We start from the raw sequence: 22,282 nt of genomic DNA on the forward strand, positions 1-22,282 counted from the left end.
CAGGCCAAGGGACCCCACCGGGCCCCTAGTATTGTGATAAAATACAAGTAACACAAAATCACCATAGTCACCATTTGAAAATACACAATTCAGTGGCACTTAATACATTCACAATGTTGTGTGTGTCATCACTATCTAGCTCCAGAATATTTTCATCGCCCCCCAAAGAAAGCCATACATACCACTGAGCAGTCACTCCCCCCCCCCCCCCCCCCTTCCTGCAGCCCCCGGGAGCCACTTCTGTTTTCTGTCTCTATGGCTTTGGCTATTCAGGATGTTTCATAGAAATGAAATCATACAATATGTAGTCTTTTGTGTTGGGCTTTTTCACTCAGAATAACACTTTCAAGGTTCATTCATGGTATATCATGTATCAGCACTCATTTCTCTTTATGGCTGAATAATATTCCATTGTGTGGATATGCCACATGCTTGTCCATTCTTCAGCTGATGGACCTTTGGGTTAGTTTTGACTTTTCGCTATTATGAGTAGTGTGCTATGAATATCCGTGTACAAGTTTTTGTTTGAACGCCTGTTTTCAGTTCTCTTGGGCAAATACCTAGCAGTGGAATTACTGGGTCACACAATAACTCAACCCTTAATTTATCGAGGGGCCACCACTGCTTTCCATAGTGGATGGAAACCATTTTACATTATATAAATGTAATTTTCCACTGGCAACATATGAGAGTTCCAGTCTCCACATCCTCACCAGCAGTTGCTTTTTTTCCATTTTTACTATAGCATTCTGGTGGGTGTGCTGCAGTATTTTGTTGTGGTTTTGGTTTGCATTTTTCTGATGACTAATGACATGTAACACCTTTAATGTGATTATTGGCAATTTCCTTATCTTTGGAGAAATGTCTGGTCAAGATCTTAGGGGCACATTTTCCTTACTTGCTCAAAGCACTATGTTAGCGATGCTGTGATACTCAACAGGCTCCTGGAGGGCAGGACCATGTGACCACGCCCCCAGGGCCTGTGTGGAGAACACCTTCCTCTCCATAGGAGACTTTCCACTTGAGAGCACTGCTGTGCTTTCACATTGGCCTCCCAGGAGCCTCTCATAGTCAGCAGGACAGAGGGGTTCCCAGCGTGGTTGCCCCCTTCTTTGAGAAGCCCTCTAGGATCCTCTTAATTTAGAGATGATGAATATTCAACAAGGAGAAGTCACAGGCATTGCCCAATCAGAAGGGATGTGGGCTTTTATGTAAACCACAGGTGCAGTGCTGCCTGATCGGCTGGCTCTCAGTCTTGCTCTTTATTAAAACGGACCGTCCTCCCTCAGGGCAACCTTCTCAGAGTGCACGGGCCTGAAGCTTTGCTAATTTGAACTATGAAGTTTAAAATACTTTGGTGGAAATGTTCATACAATTTCTTTGTACACAACTTTGGAAATAATGTGAATCATCTCCTCCTTCCACCTGCGGTGAACACACTTCAGCAGCAGTCACATGACTGCAAAGCTGTTAAGCTGAGTGAATTGGAAGTGAGGTTTAAGCCATTGCAGTTCGGTGGAGGCGCTTACTGGGCAGCCGAAATGCCTGCCGTCCACTTCTGTGTACACAGGGGCAGGGACCACGGGCTGTTACTTTAACATGGATTGTGACTCAGTCTACAACCACTAGTAAAATCGTTCCTAAGAGTCATTTCAATATTTGTTAAGTGGCGGTTATAGAGGTGAGAGACATGCCGCCAAAGCAATTAGGAGTTGCATGGGATAAACTGCTAGGAAGGCCAAATGACTCCCAGGCAGCTAAGGAGGAGAGTGCACTCTGGGAACGACGAGATACAACGCTGAGAACTGAAACCAACGATACGCTAAATGCTTGTAGTTCTTTGTCTGCCACGAAGAACACCGCCCCTTTACCTGCACTTCCATAGGGAGCCTGGCTGGACCGAGGGAGGTCTTACTTGCGCAAGGCCTTCAGGTCGGCTTCCCTTGCATGAAGCTCAACTCCCCTCTGCTCATTTGATGGCGCTTACAAATTCTGTGTGCGTTACCACCAGCTGAGTCTACCTCTAGGATGAACTTAGGAAGTCTTTTAAGTCAGGAACAAACTGGTGGGCGCTGAGCCCAAAGAAATGCAAACGCATAGGCTTCCCCTGCAGGGAAGCCCCACGCTGTGCTACATAGAAAGCAGGATCTTGGTCCATGTAACCTGATGGCCCACTGTTCGTAGCTGTCATGCATGTTCCTAGTGGACTAAACCTATAAGAGGGTCTTCATGGCTCTCCTGTTCACAGACGTAGCTCAGAAAGCTCTGCTCAGCACTGTTCTGTGAGCCAGAAGTCAGGGGGGTGCGTGGAGGCGGGCCCATCCTACCTTCACAGCAGCGTGCCCGGGGTTGGTGGTGCTGAGGGGGCCGAGCCCCTGCTTCCCTGTGTCTGACTGGTTGCTGGGCTGTGAGACCGAGTCATTCCTGTCATTTTCTGAGCCAGAAGTTAGATCCTGAAATCCAAATTGTAGCATTACTAGGATGTAAGGGTCAAAACTGTGACATAGAAGTGTTAAAGTAGAGACCTGTGCCCTGTCCACCCCCCTCCCCCCCCCCCCGCCGCATAAACACACACATAGCTCTGCTGTGTGTTTTTTCAATCCTCACCTGAGGATATGTTTTTATTGATTTTAGAAAGAAAGGAAGGGAAAGAGAGATAGAGAGAAACATCTATGTAAGAGAAACATCAATCAGTTGCCTCCTGTATCCAACCTAGGTATGTGTCTTGACTGGGAATCAAACCCACAACCTTTTGTTGTACAGAACAATGCTCCAACTAACTGGGCCACCCAGTCAGGGCTAGCTCTGCTGTTTTAACCCTAGCTTTATGTCCAAGTACACGTAAGACTACTTTCTCCAGGAGAAGAATATATGTATATTGCCAACCAATTGAGGATATTCTGAGGAGAGAAAAGGGTCATTATTAAGAATTATTCCACAAGACAGGTATAGAACCAGCCTAGTCTTGGCAAACTGGGATATCTGGTCACCCTGAGTGCGGGTTCCTCCTGCCTGTGACGAGGTCCACCTGTGGGACTTGATAATGGGGTTGAAAAAGGGAGAGAGAGGAGTGGGTGTAGCAACTGTGGGAAAGGTAGGACATGAATGAGACTACAGGGTGTTAGCAGATGGAGGAAAAGTGTGCATGTATGTATGTATATGTGTGTATATTTATCTCTGTGTGTATGTGTGCATATGTGTATGTGTTCTGGGTATAGCTGTATGTGTCTCTGTGTATACTTTGTGTACACATAGGTATATGTGTGTATGTGCTTGTGTATGTATCTGTGTGGATGTGTTCTGTGAATGTATATTTAATGTACATGTGTGTATGTGTCTGTGGTTGTCTGTATGCATATGTGCACTTGGTGTGTGTGTTTGTGTGGATATGTATGTGTGTTTATGTGTATTTGTGTGCATATGTACATGTAGGGCTGCTGGGCAAGCTGAGGAAAATCGCACTAGGCCTGATGGCTTCTAGGGGTGGCAGCTGAGGGGGGGGGGGGGGGGTTGCAGTGTCCTGGAGACCACACACTGCTCAGCCTCAGGGCCTCAGCTCCTCCCCTGTGGGATCAGCATCAGTGCTCCTCCCTGGGGGGCGGTGCTCCCTAACAGGCTACGCTCAGGAAGTGGCTGGAGCGGCCCTGGCGCAGTGAGTGCTTAATGGAATGCGGTGACTATTGTTAATAATCATCATTGTTCTTTATAAATGTGCTTTGAGCAATATTTGCAATATACATTCTCCACATGTTAAGAGTTTGTGGATTTGTCCAGAGGCGGGTGCTGTGCTTGGTTTGGGGCTGGAAGTGGCCTTGCAGCGGTTCTGCAGGTAGAAGCCTGCTCAGGTAGAACATAACATGCCGCTCTGTTTTGTAACCGCAGCGCCCCCGCGTGGCCGCTCAGTGCATGGAAAGGCGACGTTGAAAGCAGTCCTGCTCTGGCACATTCTGTCCCGGCGACTGTGGTGGGTCATCTAATGGCAGAGAACCTCATTTTTACTTTGTAAAAATAGGGATAAAGGGTATCTACTTGGCAGAGTAGATGCTTAAAAAGTACGTCCCAGGGTACAGACCTTGGGTTCTCCTCCAGGTGTTCTGGAGGTTTCGCCACCACACAGAGCCCTGGCCCCAGGAGTGACAGGCCATGCAGATGTGTCTCTGGACCTCGGAGGGGACCCAGCCTGGCAGTGTTATTTCCGGACTATGAAGAGAGACAGGCTAAGAAGCGGTTTGTTACCTGGATTGTCCCCGGAGGACCTGCCAAAGGGGTCTCCGTAGCTTTGGTGTCTGGGGGGGACCTCGCTGGGCCCTGGGGGTCTTCGCTTCGAGCGTGATCTGGAGAAAGCCCGTCGCTGCTGCTGTCCTCGTCGAAGGCAAAGGCATCTGCTGATTTGGAGAAGTTCACCTGGTTCCCTGGGGCAGGGAAACCCAACACTGGTCAGAGGCGTGGGCACGTCACAGGGCTTGCTGCACCTGCTCAGTGCGTCACCCCATTAGGACTAGCGTCACCCCTTCAGGACTGTGTGCAGTTCAAGGTAACCTAACGGTGAGGGTACTTTCCAAATGGTTTCATTTCCATCTATTGACTCAGATGGGAACTTGTGTTTATAAAAGCAATGTGTTTGTCAGGGAAGAATGACTTGCACTATTGGTTAAACCTTATTTTCAGGTTTGTCCACTTCTGAACATTTTCTGTGGGAACCCATATCTTTTGAAATCGAATTGGGGGGGGGGATGCTTAAGGAAAGAAAAGGCCCACCTCCCACCCCGCCGGATGCAGCAGGAGGCCACTGGAGCAAGCAGGGATAATGCCACCTTCCTGTCTCACAATGAGAGACATGACCGAGATGACAGCATGCCATCTGCATCCTCTTCAAATGTAACGCACAACACAGCACAGATGTTTAGCAAACTTCCTAACAGGACGAGCTAGGACAGCTACTGAGTTTAAAGTCTGAATGTCAGAATTAGTTAATGTCCCGGGTGTCCCACCCCACTAGTGCGTATCCGTTTACAGAAGCATAAATGTGTCTCAGAAATGTCAGAGTGATCCTTCCTTGTTTATTATTTGGATTTTTGTTTGACTCCTCATATCTCTGGGTCTATTTTGGAAAATCTCACGGGCTCACACAGGCAGAGCTGCCTCCTCCGCTGCCCACAGGTCTCTGCGGGGCACAGGTACATTAGCCTGGGAAGAGGGTCTATCAGACCAGATGGCACTATAGTGACATCCTTACATGTCCCATATGTCCCCTAATTGCTCAGTTTCATCTGGTTTACTATCCAGCCGCACAGTGCAAAATGGGCCGAGGCCACGTCGCTCATCTGACCCGAGTCCGGGCCAGCTCTTCCAAAGGAATTCGGGTTTATCTGGAAGTTGCCAGCCCGGCCTTCTGCAATCGCGCTGCCGAGAACTTTTGACTCCTGCTCCGCGCAGATAAGGGAGAGGAGCTCTCACCCACAGACAGGAAAGGCAGCGAGGGGCTGGAAGTAATGGAACAAATGTGGCTTGGGGCTTGTCATCGCCACCACGGCTGGCATCTGTCACGGCCCCTCACTCAGACATCCCAGGGTCAAGTCAGGAAAGAGGCCAGACTAGGACAGGGCAGGTGGAAGCCCAGCCGCTGGCCTGTGGGGCCTGCCGGCCCGGCACGGCGTGGGGCCCATATGCTGCCCCAGGGAGTCGAGAAGTCTTCAGGAGAATCGTTACTGTTTTCCTAAGGTTATAAAAGGAACCTCTACTTATCATTGACATTCACACCGCAGGAAATGGCCACACTAATCCTACTTCCTATGAAGAACTCATCTCTGCTTCTAGATTTAATCCTATACGTACAGCAGGATGTATATGCACAAATTTAAAATGCGTGTCACCCAGACAGGCCTGGGCAAACCATCTGCTCTGAAACTTGCTTTTCTCACCCTACACGTGTCCTGGAGACCCTTGCCTGTGAGCACAGACGTCTTCCTCCATTAGAAATCAGTTTTTGTATCAGCTGCACAGTATCCCATTGTATTAATGGGAACCTTGATTTTTCAACTTTTATTTTCAAAAGTGCACTTTTATAACTATAAAACATTTGAAATAATAGACAAGTACGGAGAATAATATAAAACATCTGTAGGTATCACCTGAAATAAATACATGCTGTCATTTTCTCATATTTGCACCGAACAGGGGTATTTCATTGGGTGTTTGATAAACGTCACCTTTTTCTTTGCGCTCAGGGGCTCCCTGCCCCCTTTAGAACTCTGATCTCAAACACCTCCCTCTCTCTTTTAAGAGCTCAGAAGTAGCTCCGAGCCTTCCCGTCTTGGTCTCTCCCAGCGAACCCTGCACTCTGCACATGAAGCTGTGTTTGTCACTGTCATGTGATGTGAGAAAGTGTTTCTACTCCGTTCTCAGGGGCCCATTAGCCTGAGCTCTTTCCAGGAAGGTCCTGCCACTTGCCTCCGGGAATCAGCTTCTAGACATTTCTTCACTTTAGAAACCATGTTTTCTTGGAAATTGCAAATGCTACTTATATTTGTGGAATTAGAGACTTTGAGGGAATTAGCCAAATTGCAAAGCTGTCCAAGTAGTGTCCCCTGTGGGTAGAAATGTTTTGAGAAAGGGGATGGGGATAGAGAATGGTTTCTCTTCTTAGCCTACGTCAACCTTACTTTTTAAGTGGAGTGATAGCAGGTGATAAGAAGAGTAGTTTGTATCAGTCACTCACTTGATAGTGCAGCAATAACAAAAGCAATCGGCTTTCATTAGGCCGTGTGAGGGGTCCAGTAAGTCAGAGTAGGGGCACATTTTCTCATCTCTGTTTTGAGGACCTTGCTAGGGACAGTCCGTCCTGGTGTTCAGAGACCCGCTGACTGTGGGCCCAGCCAGCATCTCTCCTCTCTCTGCATACCTGTCCTGAGGACATCTCCATATTCCACAACATATTTTACTTGAGTTTTTGCCATTTGAGGGGCCAATGTGACTTCTTGATTGTGAGAACGAAAAGGCGCCAGGTTCTGGGGAGGGTGCTCATGCTGGTTTCATTGGGCCTGGTCTCAGAAAGGGCGAAAGGGAAGGAGGGAGCCCTGTGGTTGCTACCAGTCAATCAGCATGCCCTTTGCATTCTAATATGTACCATTTGGTGACCTCAGATTGAGGCACTAGAATGACATGGAAAAGTCTAGAAGTCAAGCAACTGGAATAAAGGAGTCAGTCACCTGTCCCATTTCCCCCAATTCCTCAGTTACTCTCTTCATTTCCAGGCTTCCCACTTTAGGAGAAATCGGGAGAGAGAAGCACTCCCAGACATGCTATGGTGTAGAGAAGGTGAGGCATGCGGAGGAGGTTATTCTTGTGTTGCCACGGGACACAGTGGAAATGTCAGGGACTAGACTGGGGAATTCTGGTGGGCAGAGGAAGGAGGGAGCAGTCCAAGACTCCTGGAGGAGGCAGGGTTCAGCCGAGCCCGAATGACTGTCAGCTGTGGACAGGCCACAGAAAGGGGGCAGCGGCAATAAAGGGGAGCGAGGAAGGGAAGTGACGGGTGGAGATTCGCGGAGTCCGGTGGGAAAGGGAGGAAGACACTCTCCCAGCCGGGGGAGAGGCTTATTTGGGGACCAGTCCCTGGAGAGGCACGGCTTCTACGCGTCTGCTTTACCAAGTGACAGCGATCACTAAAGAGGTTCCTCCGCTTGCACCAGTGAATTCACCGTTAGCACACGCAACCACATGCAGGTACACCCGGATGCAACACCAGGGTGAAGGCCAAGGCCACAAATATGGCTCCTGTCTGGTATCTAAAAAGCACGATGTGCTGGCTCGGAATATGCCGACAGACACGTGAGGACCACTCAGGGGCTGTCAGGTCAGGAGACCAGCCGTGGCCCCCGCCCATCACCACCCTCAGCCACAGGTGGATGAAGTGGTGATGCCAGGGCAGGCCATGAGAGAAAGGGCACAGAGCCCTCACACTACACCCTCAGCTCAGACTCTGCGGATGGAGAAAACCTCGACAGCGGAGGGGCCGAGAGCACAGGACTGGCTGCCCCCCCCCCCCCCCCCCCAGACGATGCATGAGGGGCTCGGCATGGTCCGTAGGAAGTGGGGCTCTGCAGTCAAAGAGACTTGGTTTGTTTCTCGGTTCTACAAAGTGACGGTTGGCGGTTATTTGACCCGGCGGAGCCTCCGTATCCCCATCTATAAAATGGGAATAATAACAATCGCTACCTCTCAGGGTTTTGAGGATGAAAATGACACAGCATGTGTAAAGCACCTTGTGTGTTATTTGCTTCGTCCCTGCACGTGCTCAGTAGTTTCTAGCTGCTGTTATTGTTGGTGTGGTTTCTGTGAGGCGTCTCTCTTGTCTCAACTTTACTATCATCAAAACAAGAGAGACCACCCAGGAGGCGGTGTCCCTGTGGTCAGCTTGGCAAGGGTCAGCGTAGCTCCTGGGAGAACTGGCGTGTCTGAGTGGATGGTCAGGCTGGGAAGGCAGAGCCAGGCCTTCCCCGGAGCAGGGTGTCGCAGGAAGGGGTGTCACATCACCCCTCTCCTTCCTGGTCAGGCCAGACTCCTGTGGAGCGGGACAGAGGTCGGCTTATCTGGCCGCCTCAGGAACAACCAAGTCTATCAGCTTCGTGCCGTGGCCCTGGGCCTCCGCACCAGCCTCCCCCCTGCCCAGCTCCCGAGTGCTGTGCACTGGCTCTTGTCCCTGGACACACTTGGGACCCGCGATGACAAGGACCTGCTTTGGGAAGCCCTGATATCATCCCCCAGCTATGCCCTCGGGCTGGCTCTGGGCGCTGGCCCCTGGGGATCTTGGCCTGGTGACTCTGAGCTCTCCCTCCCCCTCTTGGAAGTGATTAGATGAATGAGTCAGTTGTACTTTCCTCCGCATAAACATTTAAAATTCCAAGATTAGAGTGAGATAATGGGAGTCCTAGTTACCTTTCTGCTGGGCCCACACAGAGGGCTGAGACCACGCAGTGGAATGGGCCCAGCTTCTTATCTACTCGCAAGCTGAGCGGGCACTGCCGGAGCTATTTTAATTCCCGACAGGCCATCTCCTAACCTCCTCCTGGAAGGGGCTCAAGCCAAATCCATTTCCCCAGGGAGCAGGCTGTGACGCGGAGGTAGATAGGGTTTCCATGTGGCTCTTGCCTGAGCTATTTCGAACTGGAGATACCGCGGCTGCAGAAGACGGAGCACAGTACATTGCCCAGCAAAGACAGACCACCTCTGCTCTGGAACGGGATCGGGTGCCTTTACTATGGAAATAGAGTCAGTGGATGTTTGAAGGAATAAGGCTTCCTTCCCTCAGATTCCTGGCTACAAATTTGCCGTGAGGTCTCCAGACATATACCGATCCCAGGGCTACATGGATTGAGACAGTTAACTTGCTTTCAAGCACTTGACTGAGCTCTCGGGACTAATTCTCTAGAGACCGAGATCACCAGGAGTATAGAGATCATATAGAGATAGTTAGCACTGTCTCTCCTTCCCCTGCTCAGGACCCCACTCTTCCACACCTCTCTCTTCTAGAAACCTCCCCCCAGCTGCAGGGCATCCCCTGCCCACTTTCAAGGAGGCCTGTGGTCACTTCAGTGGGCGGCAAAGGCCAACACCAGGACAGCCCCCTTCTCTCAGTGCCAGATAACTGTCCTTTTTGCCACTCCCACCCCTACCCCCCTGCCATAGCTACTGGTCCCTGATTCTACCTTCCCACCCTTTTTCCAGAATCTTCCTCAAAAGAGTCTTTTTCATGTGTGTCTCAGTGTGTTTCTTTCTTTTTTTAAAAAAAAAATATGTTTTTTAATTGATTTCAGAGAGAGGAAGGGAGAGGGAGAGAGGGATAGAAACATCAATGATGAGAGAGACAGACTCTGTGGATGACCAGGAATCGAACTGTGACCTCCTGGCTCATAGGTCAATGCTTAACCAGTGAGCCACACCGGCTGGGCTCAGTGTGTTTCTCACGCCCCACCCCCCCCACCCCCAAAAAATAATTTGCCCTTTAAAAATTATTTCTCATTATGGAATGATAGAGTTTGTCCATGAGAAAGATATCCTAAAGCAAACCTTTCCTTTTTATGCCAAAGCAAATGACTATCTGTCTTATTGTCTATTTGCCTTACAAGTGAATGATAAGAGAGTGTCAAGACTTCCAGAGTCTCAGATAACTGGATACTTAGTAAATATGATTTTTTTTCATTTTGTTTTACTATGAAGCCTGAGCCTTGGGGACACAGGTGAGTGAAGACTAGCATAGGGTCCTTTAGAAATGTACGTGACAGTGTGAATGGGTGATTTCTGGACCAGCCCTGTGGACCAGAAGTGTTGCTTCCTGAGTTAAAGGGATATGGTGATAAAAAACAAAAACCAAAACTCATCAACCTTGGATAATGAGGCTGTATATTCTGAACCATGGGTTTGCTTTTTAAAAGAAGAAACTGAAACGCTGATCAGGCATTCAGGCGGGAAGCCTGGCTTGGTCAAGGACAAGGCGAGAGCCCTTGGGGAGGAGGCGTTTGTCTATTGGAGCAGAGCACCAGGACCCTTCTGTCCTTGGGACAGCTGGGAAAGCCAGCTGGGCTTCTGTTTCACTCAAGCAGAAACCAGGCCTCTGGACAATCAACAGCTTTCTTGGTAGCTAAGGCATGCTCCTGTCACGTGAGGAAAATACTCAGATGACTAGAGAGAGAATGAACAAGCTTGGAGTAAGTCTCTCCCCTCCCCCCTCCTCCCGCCCCCGCCAGGGCACTCAAGACTGAGGGATCCCTGAGTAACAATGACCACGCATAAGCTGAACAAGGCCACGCTAAAATCCAGCATATAATTTCTGTTCTCGGAAACCATCACCCCTACGTAACATCATATTTGTGGTATTCAGTATTCTGGCCAGAGAGAGGGTGGCTGTTAGTGGTTTTCTCTGAAAGAAAAGCAGGGAGTCAGGTGTATGATCTGAGATGTGGCCCCTCCTCCTGTGGAAGTCAAATCAGCAAGCTCCCTATTCCTCCTCCTCATGTGATTCTCCTCAGGCAAGCCTGCCTTTCCTCCCGCTGGGACCTGTGAAATTCTACCTGACTCAGAAGATACACTTGCAGGCCGGAAGTAGGGTTGCTCCATAAAGCAGAGGAAAGTGTTGGGGAAGACTTGCTGCCGTCATTCAGCGGACTGCAAGAGGGGTTGAAAACGGGGAGTGAGAAGACAGATCCCAGAGCGAGAACTGGTTCTCTGTTGGGAAAGGTTCTAGATGATTTTATCTTAGGGTTGGAGAATAGTTGGCCTTTAATAAAACCTGGAGGGAGTGAGACAGTGACCGAGCATTTCGCTCAGAGCTTGGCAGAAACACAGAAACACAGCTGCAGAGAGAGCTGGAAAATGTAAACACATCCGGAAAGGCACGTGGAGGGGGGAAGTGGGGACACAGACACCAGGAGAACGATACACAGCAAACCTCAACCCCGAGTCACCGCTTTATCAGGGGAGATGATCTGATCGTGAGAAGTGACAGAAAGGTAGGTGGGCTGGACCATCATCACCATGAGAAGTGCTATTCAAAGTGTTGTCTCTACAGCTGGTCTTGGAGCAACTCCCTCTCTTTATGACATTTCATCTGATGACATCACCTTGCTCACACTCGCATTGAAAGGTACCATTAACGAGGCTGATGCCTGGTTGATAACAGGTGCTTAGTCCCCTTCGCTTTCCTTGGATTAGGTCACACTAAATCCTCCACCTCTTTCTGTAGCCATTCCTCTCTTTACTCTTCAGAGAATCACTGCCTCTATCCCAAATATTGCACGAGGACCTCACCTTAGACCTCTTCTTGTTTTATACACCCTCCATCCCCCCAACCACCCTCTACTGGGCACTCTTAATTCTTTGTATCCTGCACTACTTCTATTTTTTTGCAGCATTTATCATCTTTTATTGTGTTATATAACTATTTCTTGTTTTTTTTTATTGTCTATGTCCCCCACACTAGACTATAAGCTGTTAGAGCAGAAGTCTGTATGTTTTGTTTACTGAGATATCCCAAGCACTTAGGATTGTGTCTGACACAAAGAAGATGCTCCATAAATATTAAGAAATAAGTGAATAAAAAGGCAATCTTATCTAGTCCATCTGTTTAAATTACCATATACACTAAAGTCTCCCAAGTCCATAGCTTTAGACCAGTGGTTGGCAAACTGCGGCCCCTTGAGTGTGGCTCTTCCACAAAGTGCCACATGCGGGCAGGCACGTACAGTGCAATTTAATCTTCGTGGCCACACTCAAGGGGCCAAAGAGCCGCATGTGGCTCTCGAGCCGCAGTTTGCCGACCACTGCTCTAGACCAATACTTCCTTCTGAATCCTAGTTTGACAGCTCCCACTGCTTACGTAATCCCTGCCTATTGAGTTCTCCTGAGCCTTTCAAACCCAAGAATTCTTCATCCCTCCTCAAATCTGCTCTTCCACTCATGGTCCCCATCTTGATAAATGGCTGCCAGTTACCCAATTGCCTAAAAGAGAAGCCTAGGGTGTCATCTTTGAATCTTTCCTTTGTCCAAATTGGTATCTTCTACCGACCATCTAATCATATAAAATCAATAACCTCTCAGACCCTCTTTTCCACTCCTGCAGCCATGACTCTTGTTCAGGCCCTCAACTCCCATCCAACAAACCAAACAGCCTCCTAATGGAGCTCTTTAACTCCATTTCACTTCTGCTGAGGCCCCTTCACAGCAAAGCTACTATCACAGATAGAGGCGGATGACTAGAGACATTCCCATTTATGATAGAAACAAACTAAAATGTTATCAACAACATAATAAAAAGCATAACATATATGTACCAGTGTAATACTGCTATTGAAACACCGGCAATGCAGAAGTAATAATAATTTTCTACTATGTACTATATTAATAATGATTAAATTATATAATAAAATATTTTTGTACAATATAGAGTAATATAAATTATATGTGCTTTATATGATCATACATATAATTTTACATATGATATGCATCTATATATGATGTAACTATTTTATATACAATAAAATACACTTAATTATAGAATATTATACTTTATAACATAAAATTTACACAAAATTCATAATTTATAAATTTAAATATATAATATATAATTTCTAAATAAAACAAAAATTATATATAATTTATGTTATAAATATTCTGTACATAATTTTAACAATTATATTAATTATATAATATATTAATAAAAACAGAATGTTGCTTTTCAAGTAGCAACCAGTGCATCAAGGCAGAAAAAAAATGTGATTGTCTACTAGACAATCTAAAGTAAACTGAGAAACTATTCAAACTATTAAGAAAATCTTCAAAGTTATAAAATAAATATGGAAAATCAATAGGTTTCTCATATGTCAGAAATAATTGACTTTACTTAAAGAAAAATATTTAGGAAAATAAAAGAAGACTTGAGTAGGTAGAGAGAGACTGTATTTTTGCTTCAGAATTAATATATTTTAAACATATGAATTCACCATAAGTTAATCTATTAATTTACTGTAGTCCCAAATAAAATTCTAACAAGACTGAAGTTGGCATGTGATAAACTGATTGTAAATTGCACCCAGCATATACTTGTGAGAGTAGCCAAGAAAAATGAGAAAGATCAGACCAATGTAAAGAAACTTGTGAAGACAGATACTAAAGCAAATTGTAAAATATATCAATAAAACTGTGTAAAACTAAAGTTAGATGTTTCTCTTAAACCATGCACTTAAAATAATTTCATGTGCACTAAGGATTGAAATATAAAAATAAAGTATATAAATGTTAGAAGACAATAACTATATTCTTGAGCTAAAATGTTTTCAATAAATACATTCAGAAACCATAAAGGAAAAGATTAATAAATCTAACTATATAGAAATTGAAAATTGCTATAGGTAAAATACACACACACACACACACACACACACACACACACCAAGGACACACTGGTAGAGGATGTGCAATATCTATGACAGATGGAAGATTAGCATTTCCCGCTACTATATAAATAGTTTTTACATAGCAGTAAGGGAAGAAAATGCCTGGTAGAAAAAAAGAGGAGTAACCATGAATTGACAATGACACAAATCACGTAGAAAAATATAATCTCACCATAAACCAAAGAATGCAAGTTAAAATGAGATCTTTTGCCTGTCATATAAAAATCAGTAATAAGTTTGCATGCATGGAATAGAATGTTCAAAGAAATGATAAGAGATGCCTGTTGGAGAACATTTCCTAGACCTTATCAGAGTAAAGATGGAGAGAGTGTGTGGTTGAGTGGGCTAGTCCAAATTCAAAGGCACAGGATAATTAGCATGAAGGGAGCAAATATAGATGATGGTAAATCACAATGGTATGTTTAGGGGCACTGATAGGTTTGCATATTGTCTCTCCCAGAGTTGATATTTTCATATTTACAGGTTCTAAATACAAAATTCATGTGGCCTTTGAATGGCTGGGTGAGAGCAAGATTTTAGAATGTGAATAACACACTTAATGATCCTATATAATAAAAACCCAGCGACCGAATGGCGGAATGACCAGAACGACTGGTCAACCAGTCGCTATGACACACACTGACACCTGGGGGCAGATGCTCAACGCAGGAGCTTTCCCCGGTGGTCAGTGCACTACCACAGTGGAAGCGCCGCTCAGCTGACTGGGATGAGCGTTGCTCCCACAGCGGACTGATCCCGGAGGCCATGCCTCCCACCAGTGCATGAATCCTGCATACCGGGCCTCTAGTAAGTTTAATAATAGGCTTTGTGTCTGATAAAATGTCTTTATACATACTTTTGACAAAGTGTGGAAACATTTAAATGTGTATTGCTTATTAAACATTTAATCCTTAGAGCTCTTTGTGGACATAATTGGAAGAAAGTAAATTTCTCTAACTTTTCATGGTAAACGCTCCTTTCTTCCTTCTAGTTTTCCCAAGTTTCACCCCAACACTTCTATGAATGGGTTCAGTATCCTCAGGCTATTTGGGTCCATTTGCTCTAAATGGTTCAAAAAAATCTACAAAATGATTTTATACAGTTTATGGTAGAATTAATATTTGTGTCTCCTCCTTAAGTATTTGCACTTCAATTTTTTTTGGCACATGTGAGGGTTGTCAAAGAGTTTTCACATGCTTCTATGACCTGAACTTTGCTCCAAGGGCCTAGGAGTGGGGCAGTAATTGTGGTCTTCATCTGAGAGAGGTGAGGTAACTTAGGGAAACCCCAACACACAGCAGGCGAACTGGGCTTAGAATCCAGGCCTTCTCATTGGAGTCCAGTGCCCTTCCCACTCTACTGGTCCACTTTCCTCTACAAGAGGAGGCCAAAGATGGCTATGATGGAACCTTGTAGAGAAGATGTTTTGAGGATTACATCATGTCAGGTTCTCCACCTGCTCACCTAGAACAACATTCATCTATGTCTACCTGACCATGGAGGGTGAGTGGATGGGAATTTGTTCCCCACTCTCAGCACCTCCGGTTATGGGGAACATTCTGGATAGCATCCCATGGCCCTCACTCCCGGGCCCAGCATGTCAGGGCCACAGCTCCCCCCGATCCTAGGGCACAGGGAAAGCATGCCCGTTCTACTACCTTTGATGGCCTCTTTCACAGTAGAATCCACAGGGAGTATGTTCTTCTCCACCAGCTCCAGCGGCCCCGGCCGGAGAGCAATTTTTTCGTTGAGATCATCTGCAAGTCGGGCTCTTTTCAGCTTCATCTGAGCAGCGGGAAGGGACCTCTCTGCCGTGGAGGCTAAGCGGAGGAGGAAAGGAAAAGGATCAGCTCTCCAATGCCATGTTATTTTCGATTTGTTGCATTTGTAACCAAACATTGTGTTCTCTGGTGCTCTACCATCCCAATAATTTTTTAATGCAATCATCGTTATTTCACATGGATTAGCAACAAAAACTAGCCACTTCCAAAGAAAGACAAATAGTGAGTCAGGCAAACAGAAAAGTTAGAGAAACTTGCTTTGTAAGGATTTTTTTTTTTTTTAAATGTGCAGTTTGGTGATTCTGTAAGCAAGTAGTACACGGGGTTTACATTGCTTGCTGACCCTAAGCTACAACCTTTGGATGCACATCCTGTGTGTATGCTGGTACAGGCTGAGCCTGCAGAAAATGTTACCTATTTTTTAAAAAAATATATATGTATATTTATTGATTTCAGAGAGGAAGGGATAGGGAGAGAGAGATAGAAACATCAGTGATGAGAGAGAATCATTGATTGGCTGCCTCCTGCATGCCCCAGACTGGGGATCAAGCCCAAAACTCAGGCATGTGCCCTGACCGGGAATTGAACCTGACCTCCTGGTTTATAGGTCAACGCTCAACCACTGAACCATGCCAGCCAGGCAATGACCTATTCTTATAATTATATATTCTTAAGGCTTTTATACTTATCAGTGTGATGTTAATTTAAATGTCCAGGTCAGTTGTAAAAGAAAAAAGATTCATTTAAAACAGTTATCTAATTAAACAGAGAGATCTTGACAATGGAATTTATCCAACAAGCAGTTTATGATAATTTGGAGGGTGAAAAAGGTCACTAACAGAGCCCTAAGCTACCCCATGTTCCCTTGTCAGTTAGGCCCTGACTTACTTCTGTGGACAAACTTGGAGGAGAATCTAGCCTCCTCCAAGTGTTGCTATAATGCTGAACTGTAAGCTAAGATTCCTTAAGACTTTACAACTTTACTCTCAACTTGGCACAGTTAGAAGGTGAGATATTTACAGACAAGCCTCAAGCCCACTGTTCTGTTATTTCCATCCTACTAGGCCAGGCCGTGTCTGATCTAGCAATCTCCACCCAGCAGAGATGTCTAATTGTGGCAGCAGGCCAGGCTCGTCGAAGTTCTACCTGCAAAGCCCTTGATGTGAGAGATGGAAACTCCCCACTTAGAATCTTAGATTAACAACTGGGTCATTTTTAATTATTTATATTTATTGTTAGGGCTATACTTCCCCATCACAGAATCTGACTGTAAATACAGCTCATGTGTATGGTTTTTCTTCCCTGAATTGGATTACAAATGTAGTTTTGTTTTTTTGTTTTTCACTAAACATCATCTTGTAGACCTTTTCTCCTTAAATCATTATCCTTTTAAAGCCTTCTTTGTGGTGGCTGCGCGGTATTTAATCATATGGCTGATGAGTAATTTATTCAGCACTTCCTTCATTGTTATACAGTTCACCGTTTGCCATGTCTCACTATCTGAAGTAATTCCACAGTGAACACCATTGTACATCAATCTCTGCATGTCCGATTCTTTTCTCTGGATAAAATACAGGCATACACGTTTTATTGTGCTTTGCTTATTGCACTTCATAGATGTTGCATTTTTACAAATTGAAGGAAAGACCTTCCACCACCAAAGAGCTTACAACTCACTTACTTTATTGTGGTATTTGCTTGACTGTGGTGGTCTGGAACCCCACCTGAAATATCGCTGAGGTATGCCTGCACTAGAAGCTTCCTACTGGGATAAAGGGTAGACACATTGTAAAGGAATTTGATGTATGTATGTTAACATTCCCTATGTACTCAGAAGTGGCACAGCTAAGATTAGAACACAGTGTGAGACCTTCCTAGCCATTATACAGCTTCCCCATTAGATTGTTTAAATGGCCTAGAGCCGTGGTCGGCAAACTGCGGCTCTCAGCCACATGCGGCTCTTTGGCCCCTTGAGTGTGGCTCTTCCTAAGCCTTAGGAGTACCCTAATTAAGTTAATAACAATGTACCTACCTATATAGTTTAAGTTTAAAAAATTTGGCTCTCAAAAGAAATTTCAATCATTGTACTGTTGATATTGGGCTCTGTTTGTTGACTAATGAGTTTGCCGACCACTGGCCTAGAGCAGTGGTTCTCAACCTTGGCTGCACATTAGAATCACCTGGGAATCTTTTTAAAATCCTGATTTCTGGGCCTCATCCTCTGGAAATTCTGTTTCTTTGTTATAGGGTGGGGCCACAACATTAGTAACAAAGAAACAGAATTTCCGGAGGATGAGGCCCAGAAATCAGGATTTTAAAAAGATTCCCAGGTGATTCTAATGTGCAGCCAAGGTTGAGAACCACTGGCCTAGAGTGACTAGGTGACTTCTCAAAAGTATCAGTTTCCAATGTTAGGGGACACTTTCTATGAAGTCTTAGCAACTGTGCAGAGACAAAGAGCTCTGGCAGAATGGCCCAGCCCTGAGCGGGCATCTGGTCTACCAGTATGGCTTCACGCAGCCTTACCCTGGAGTATGTGCATAGTAGCCGAGTGGGCGCGGTCGGGCCTGCTTCTGACCTTGCGCTGCAGGGCGTCTTCTGTCTGCAGGCACAAGCAGAACACACTGTCACCACCACACAGGGCCCCGCCCCTTGGTTCTAACTGCAAAAGAAACCTGAGCTTCCTCAAAGGGGAGAGCAGTCTTTCTATGACACATGGAACATGCAAATAGCCCTGGTCTACGTTTTCACGCAGAAACACGTACAAAAGTCTCTTTAATGGATTTCAGGATGAAAGATGTAAAAAGCTTGAGTCCCCATCAGGGCTACACAGTGAAAGGCCAGGCAGGTACATGTTAATAAATATGAATGAAACTGCGCTGCTTGTATTATAGTGAACCCTGCACTCTTCCACTGCCTTGGAAACCAACCACAACACTCATCAGGGTTAGAGTTGGCACCTAATCTGAGTCCATCACCATGACAACAGATGCCCTCCTCCTGTTAGCCACCCGGCTTCTCTCTGAGGCCCCTCCTGAGTTGGAAGGACACTTAGGAACAGACTATTTGCTGAGCCCTTGGTGACGGCTGTCTGTGGGGTGGCTCGGGCTGTGGCAGGGCCATACTGGGCCTCAGCTCTGACTTCTAGCCCTTAGTTGTTAATCCCACTACATTGGATCTCCTATCTGGCCCCTGAGAGGTGTCTGGAGACAACTTGAGTTCTGATTTTAAACAAAAACAAAGCCTGGTTCCTTTCCAGAGAGTGGGGACCACCGCCTGTCATGAGCACCTTTGAGGGGTCACAGCTCGGCTCCTTTCTCCATCCAGACCAGCGGCCAGGCTGGGGCTCAGAGACCCCAGGAGACACCTCCCAGCAGGTCCTTCCCTGCAGAGCACTGGCACTTGCTAAGTTGTACTTATATTATCCATAAGTTCAGGTGGCAGAGATGTGCTAGAAGGTGCAGAATATATAAAAATTTCTCCCCCAAATGCCACAAAACCCAGAAACAGAAATAAACTCAGTGCTCTTTGCCTTAAGTAACTGCAAATAAGGTCTGTGTCCACAGCCCGACCTCACCACTGAGCTGCCTTAAAAACACCTGATTGTTGCTGAGACAGGGCTGTAATGACAGGCACAGCAGCCACGAACCAACTCTGACTCCTACTGTAAAGTCTCTGACTTCTGCTGCAGCCTTGCAGTGACCCCCACGTCAGAAAGGCTGGGGCATTTTTTTAAGCTAAAAAGCAACATTTTTAAAGCTGATGTAGCTGACCCCATGTCTAGTTTTCTGTTCATTACAGGAAGATTCCATATGGCATGCGGGCAGGGCGTTGGCAAACGGGCTGAGTTTCTTGGAGAAATTCTACCTGCTTTAGGCGAGGCCGAGCATTCAGAGACCCAGCCCAGAGTCTAAGTTCAGGAAGAGGGCAGTTGGCAGGCAGTTACCTGGTCACTGTCGGAATGCTTTCTTTGCTCATGGAACACAGTTGGACCTCTCAGTGCTGAAACAGAAAGATGCAGACGTGAGCAGGGCGGCTCAGGGGCTCTGAGCATTTCTCAGTGTTGGTTGGTGCGCTGGCCGAGCTGTGCACAGTACGGACGTGGGCTCCTTGACAGGCCACAAGCAATGGAGGAGGAAAGGCCTGGAAGATGCAGCTTCCCTAAAGCCACAGGACACAGAGGAAGGTGGGATTTCGGCCTAAAACAGGAGGAGCAGCACAGGCAGAGGCGACAGGAAGAAACACGGTGGCGACAGGGCATTCGGATTCCTGGGGAAGTACAGGGGCCTATGGGAAGCTGGGACAGGAGTCATACTCCAGTTTGAGGGGCAGGGGGAGGCTGGGGTAAGTAACACCCTCTTTGACTTTGTTCTGCCCTTGAGTGCAAAAGCCTGGGTGGGAGCTGTGGTCTGTGGGAAGGGGTCCCATATCGTAAGAAGGGATGAGTACCTTGGATGTGGTGTGTGGTTCATTGGTAGGAACATGCAACTAAGAGTGTTGATTTGAGAAGCATGGAATCAGACTTTGAGGGCTGGAAGGGACCTTGGAGATAAGGAAACACAACTCCAACCCTGACCAGAGTGGGGAAACTGAGGCCCACAGAAATTGGTTGACTTGCCCTGGGTCCCACTGTTCGGGCTAGAAGCCTAGGCCCTCTGACAACCTGACTTCTTTCAAGGTGTGTGTCCAAGATATTAACAAGCAGTGGCACAGGCACCGGTCAGTCACCGCACACAGCTGCTCTTGACGACCTGATGGGACGCGAGCCTCCATTTCTCCACCTTGCCCTGGTTTTCCTACAATCTGACAGCTCCCCCTCCTGACCATTTACCCAGGCCTCTTGACTCAGCACAGAAGTAGACCATCATTCGGCAGAATTCTCCATTTTTTTTTTTATTAGTTTTTCTGATCCCCTGGAACAATCTCCACCAGGAGCTACAAACAGCACTTTTCATGATAAGTGATGAGGTTGGTCAGAGATTATAGAATTGCACTGAGTATCTTTGTGTGTAAGTCTGAACAAGTGGACCCACAGTTCTAATATTCCTCCCACAGGTGTCCACCATTAAGCTGCAGGCAATGAAATATTCTCCCAAATTTTGGCCAGAAAAAAACTTGGAAGATCATACTAAATTTGAGCAATTTTCAAAAGGGTGTGCTGGACAGTAAGCCATCTCCTTCAGAGTCCTGGTGGCTGGTGGACTGTGTTACCCTCTATCGAGGACACTGCTTGGAAGGTAGTAAGCACACTCTCTCTAAACCCCACCTGTCTCGCTCCAGCATTGACAATGTTATCCAAAGGAACATGCAGAATAGTCCCAGCTGTTTGCCTTGTGCCAAGTGTCCTGGACTAGCCCCTTCTCATACTTTGAGCAGATTAAGAGGCTTCCCTTCTTATAGAAAAAAATTAAATGTGTTGCTTGAATATCACTTTTCCTATTGCTCTAACACCAGTCTCTCTTGGCTGCTTTCACTCTTCCAATGGGCTTCTTCACAAAACCTGCCATTTCAAATGCCCCTGCCCCTTTCCTCCTTTTGTCCCCACTCAGTGGCTCTGAGACATCATCTGGAGAAATGTGCGGTTCGACTGCAATGCTCATGAGGTTTCTCCTATTTGGGCCTGGTCGCCATCCTTAGTAAGGAAGCTCGCCTTTTCCTGCATTTGATCACAGCTGCGATTCGTATTGATGGAGTTCTGAAAGCAACTCCCGTTTCCCTAGGCAACCAGATCCTACACATCTGCTTGGAGTCCAGTGGGCCCTGGTGAATCTCACAGTCTGAACTGATAGGTCTTCACCTGCATCCTACACGCTGGTGTTCACCGAAGTAGGTGTTATGTACTGCTATGGTTTAGTCATTTCTGACCCAGAAGAGGAATCGATCTCAGTGTGGCCTGGTTAAGTGGTTGAAAAGAACAGCACCTCCGTTTCCTTAAGAAGCACCCCTAAGGGAACACTATGACTGCATCTTGAGATATCGCTTACATGCAAACTCAATTGGTTGTACTTGGGCTTAAGACTTAGGAGGAATTTATCTGGTTCTCTTGTCCCTGAGGCTCTTCACTTTCTAAGGGAGTTTATTCATTGTTCTAAGAAACATTGCGTTTCCTGTATCTTAGCTTGTCAAGCTATAATTCATCACTTCTTGGTGTTAACAGCTCCCCCGTGAAATGATTCATACAGCCCAGCTCCGTTTCCAAGGGCACAAAAGCCTTCTGGAACCTTCTAACACAAGGTGGGAGAAGCTAAGTCCATTCAGCAAGGACTCAGGAGGAAGCCAAAGGAGTCGACACCCTGCATTTTACCACATGCTATTCTCCTCAGGGCTCAAGGCAAGCTACATGTTGCATTGGTTTGAGGTTGCACTGTGGACAGTCACCCTGCCATGGCCCTGCCACAGACACTGGCCTATTCTGGGCTCTGAAGAATGTGGGTTTAGCCTCCTCCCCTGAGGGCCAGCAGAGGCCATAATGCACCCCCCACCCCAAGTTCAGTTTTTGGAAAACACATAGAGAACTCTGCTGCTGCCAACCCTGGGAGTGTCAAACAGCAA

At 46.5% G+C, this 22,282-nt stretch overlaps 1 protein-coding gene across 3 annotated transcripts in view; it reads right to left on the reverse strand.

Annotated features, from left to right (window-relative positions):
- The window catches only part of MYOCD (myocardin), an 86,172-nt gene that overhangs the window by 24,850 nt on the left and 39,040 nt on the right, over positions 1-22,282 (reverse strand). For all 3 annotated transcript variants that reach the window (XM_070393755.1, XM_070393757.1, XM_070393756.1), the window contains 5 exons: positions 19,677-19,732; positions 18,257-18,332; positions 15,608-15,769; positions 4,237-4,412; positions 2,328-2,453 (listed from right to left, as the gene is read on the reverse strand). In XM_070393755.1, coding sequence (XP_070249856.1) covers positions 2,328-2,453; positions 4,237-4,412; positions 15,608-15,769; positions 18,257-18,332; positions 19,677-19,732 — 596 coding nt within the window. The remainder of the gene's footprint in view (positions 1-2,327; positions 2,454-4,236; positions 4,413-15,607; positions 15,770-18,256; positions 18,333-19,676; positions 19,733-22,282) is intronic.

The sequence above is a fragment of the Myotis yumanensis genome, unplaced genomic scaffold (assembly GCF_028538775.1).
Source record: "Myotis yumanensis isolate MYYU_CA2020_CCGP unplaced genomic scaffold, mMyoYum1.0.hap1 SCAF_16, whole genome shotgun sequence".
Taxonomy (NCBI): Eukaryota; Metazoa; Chordata; class Mammalia; order Chiroptera; family Vespertilionidae; genus Myotis; species Myotis yumanensis.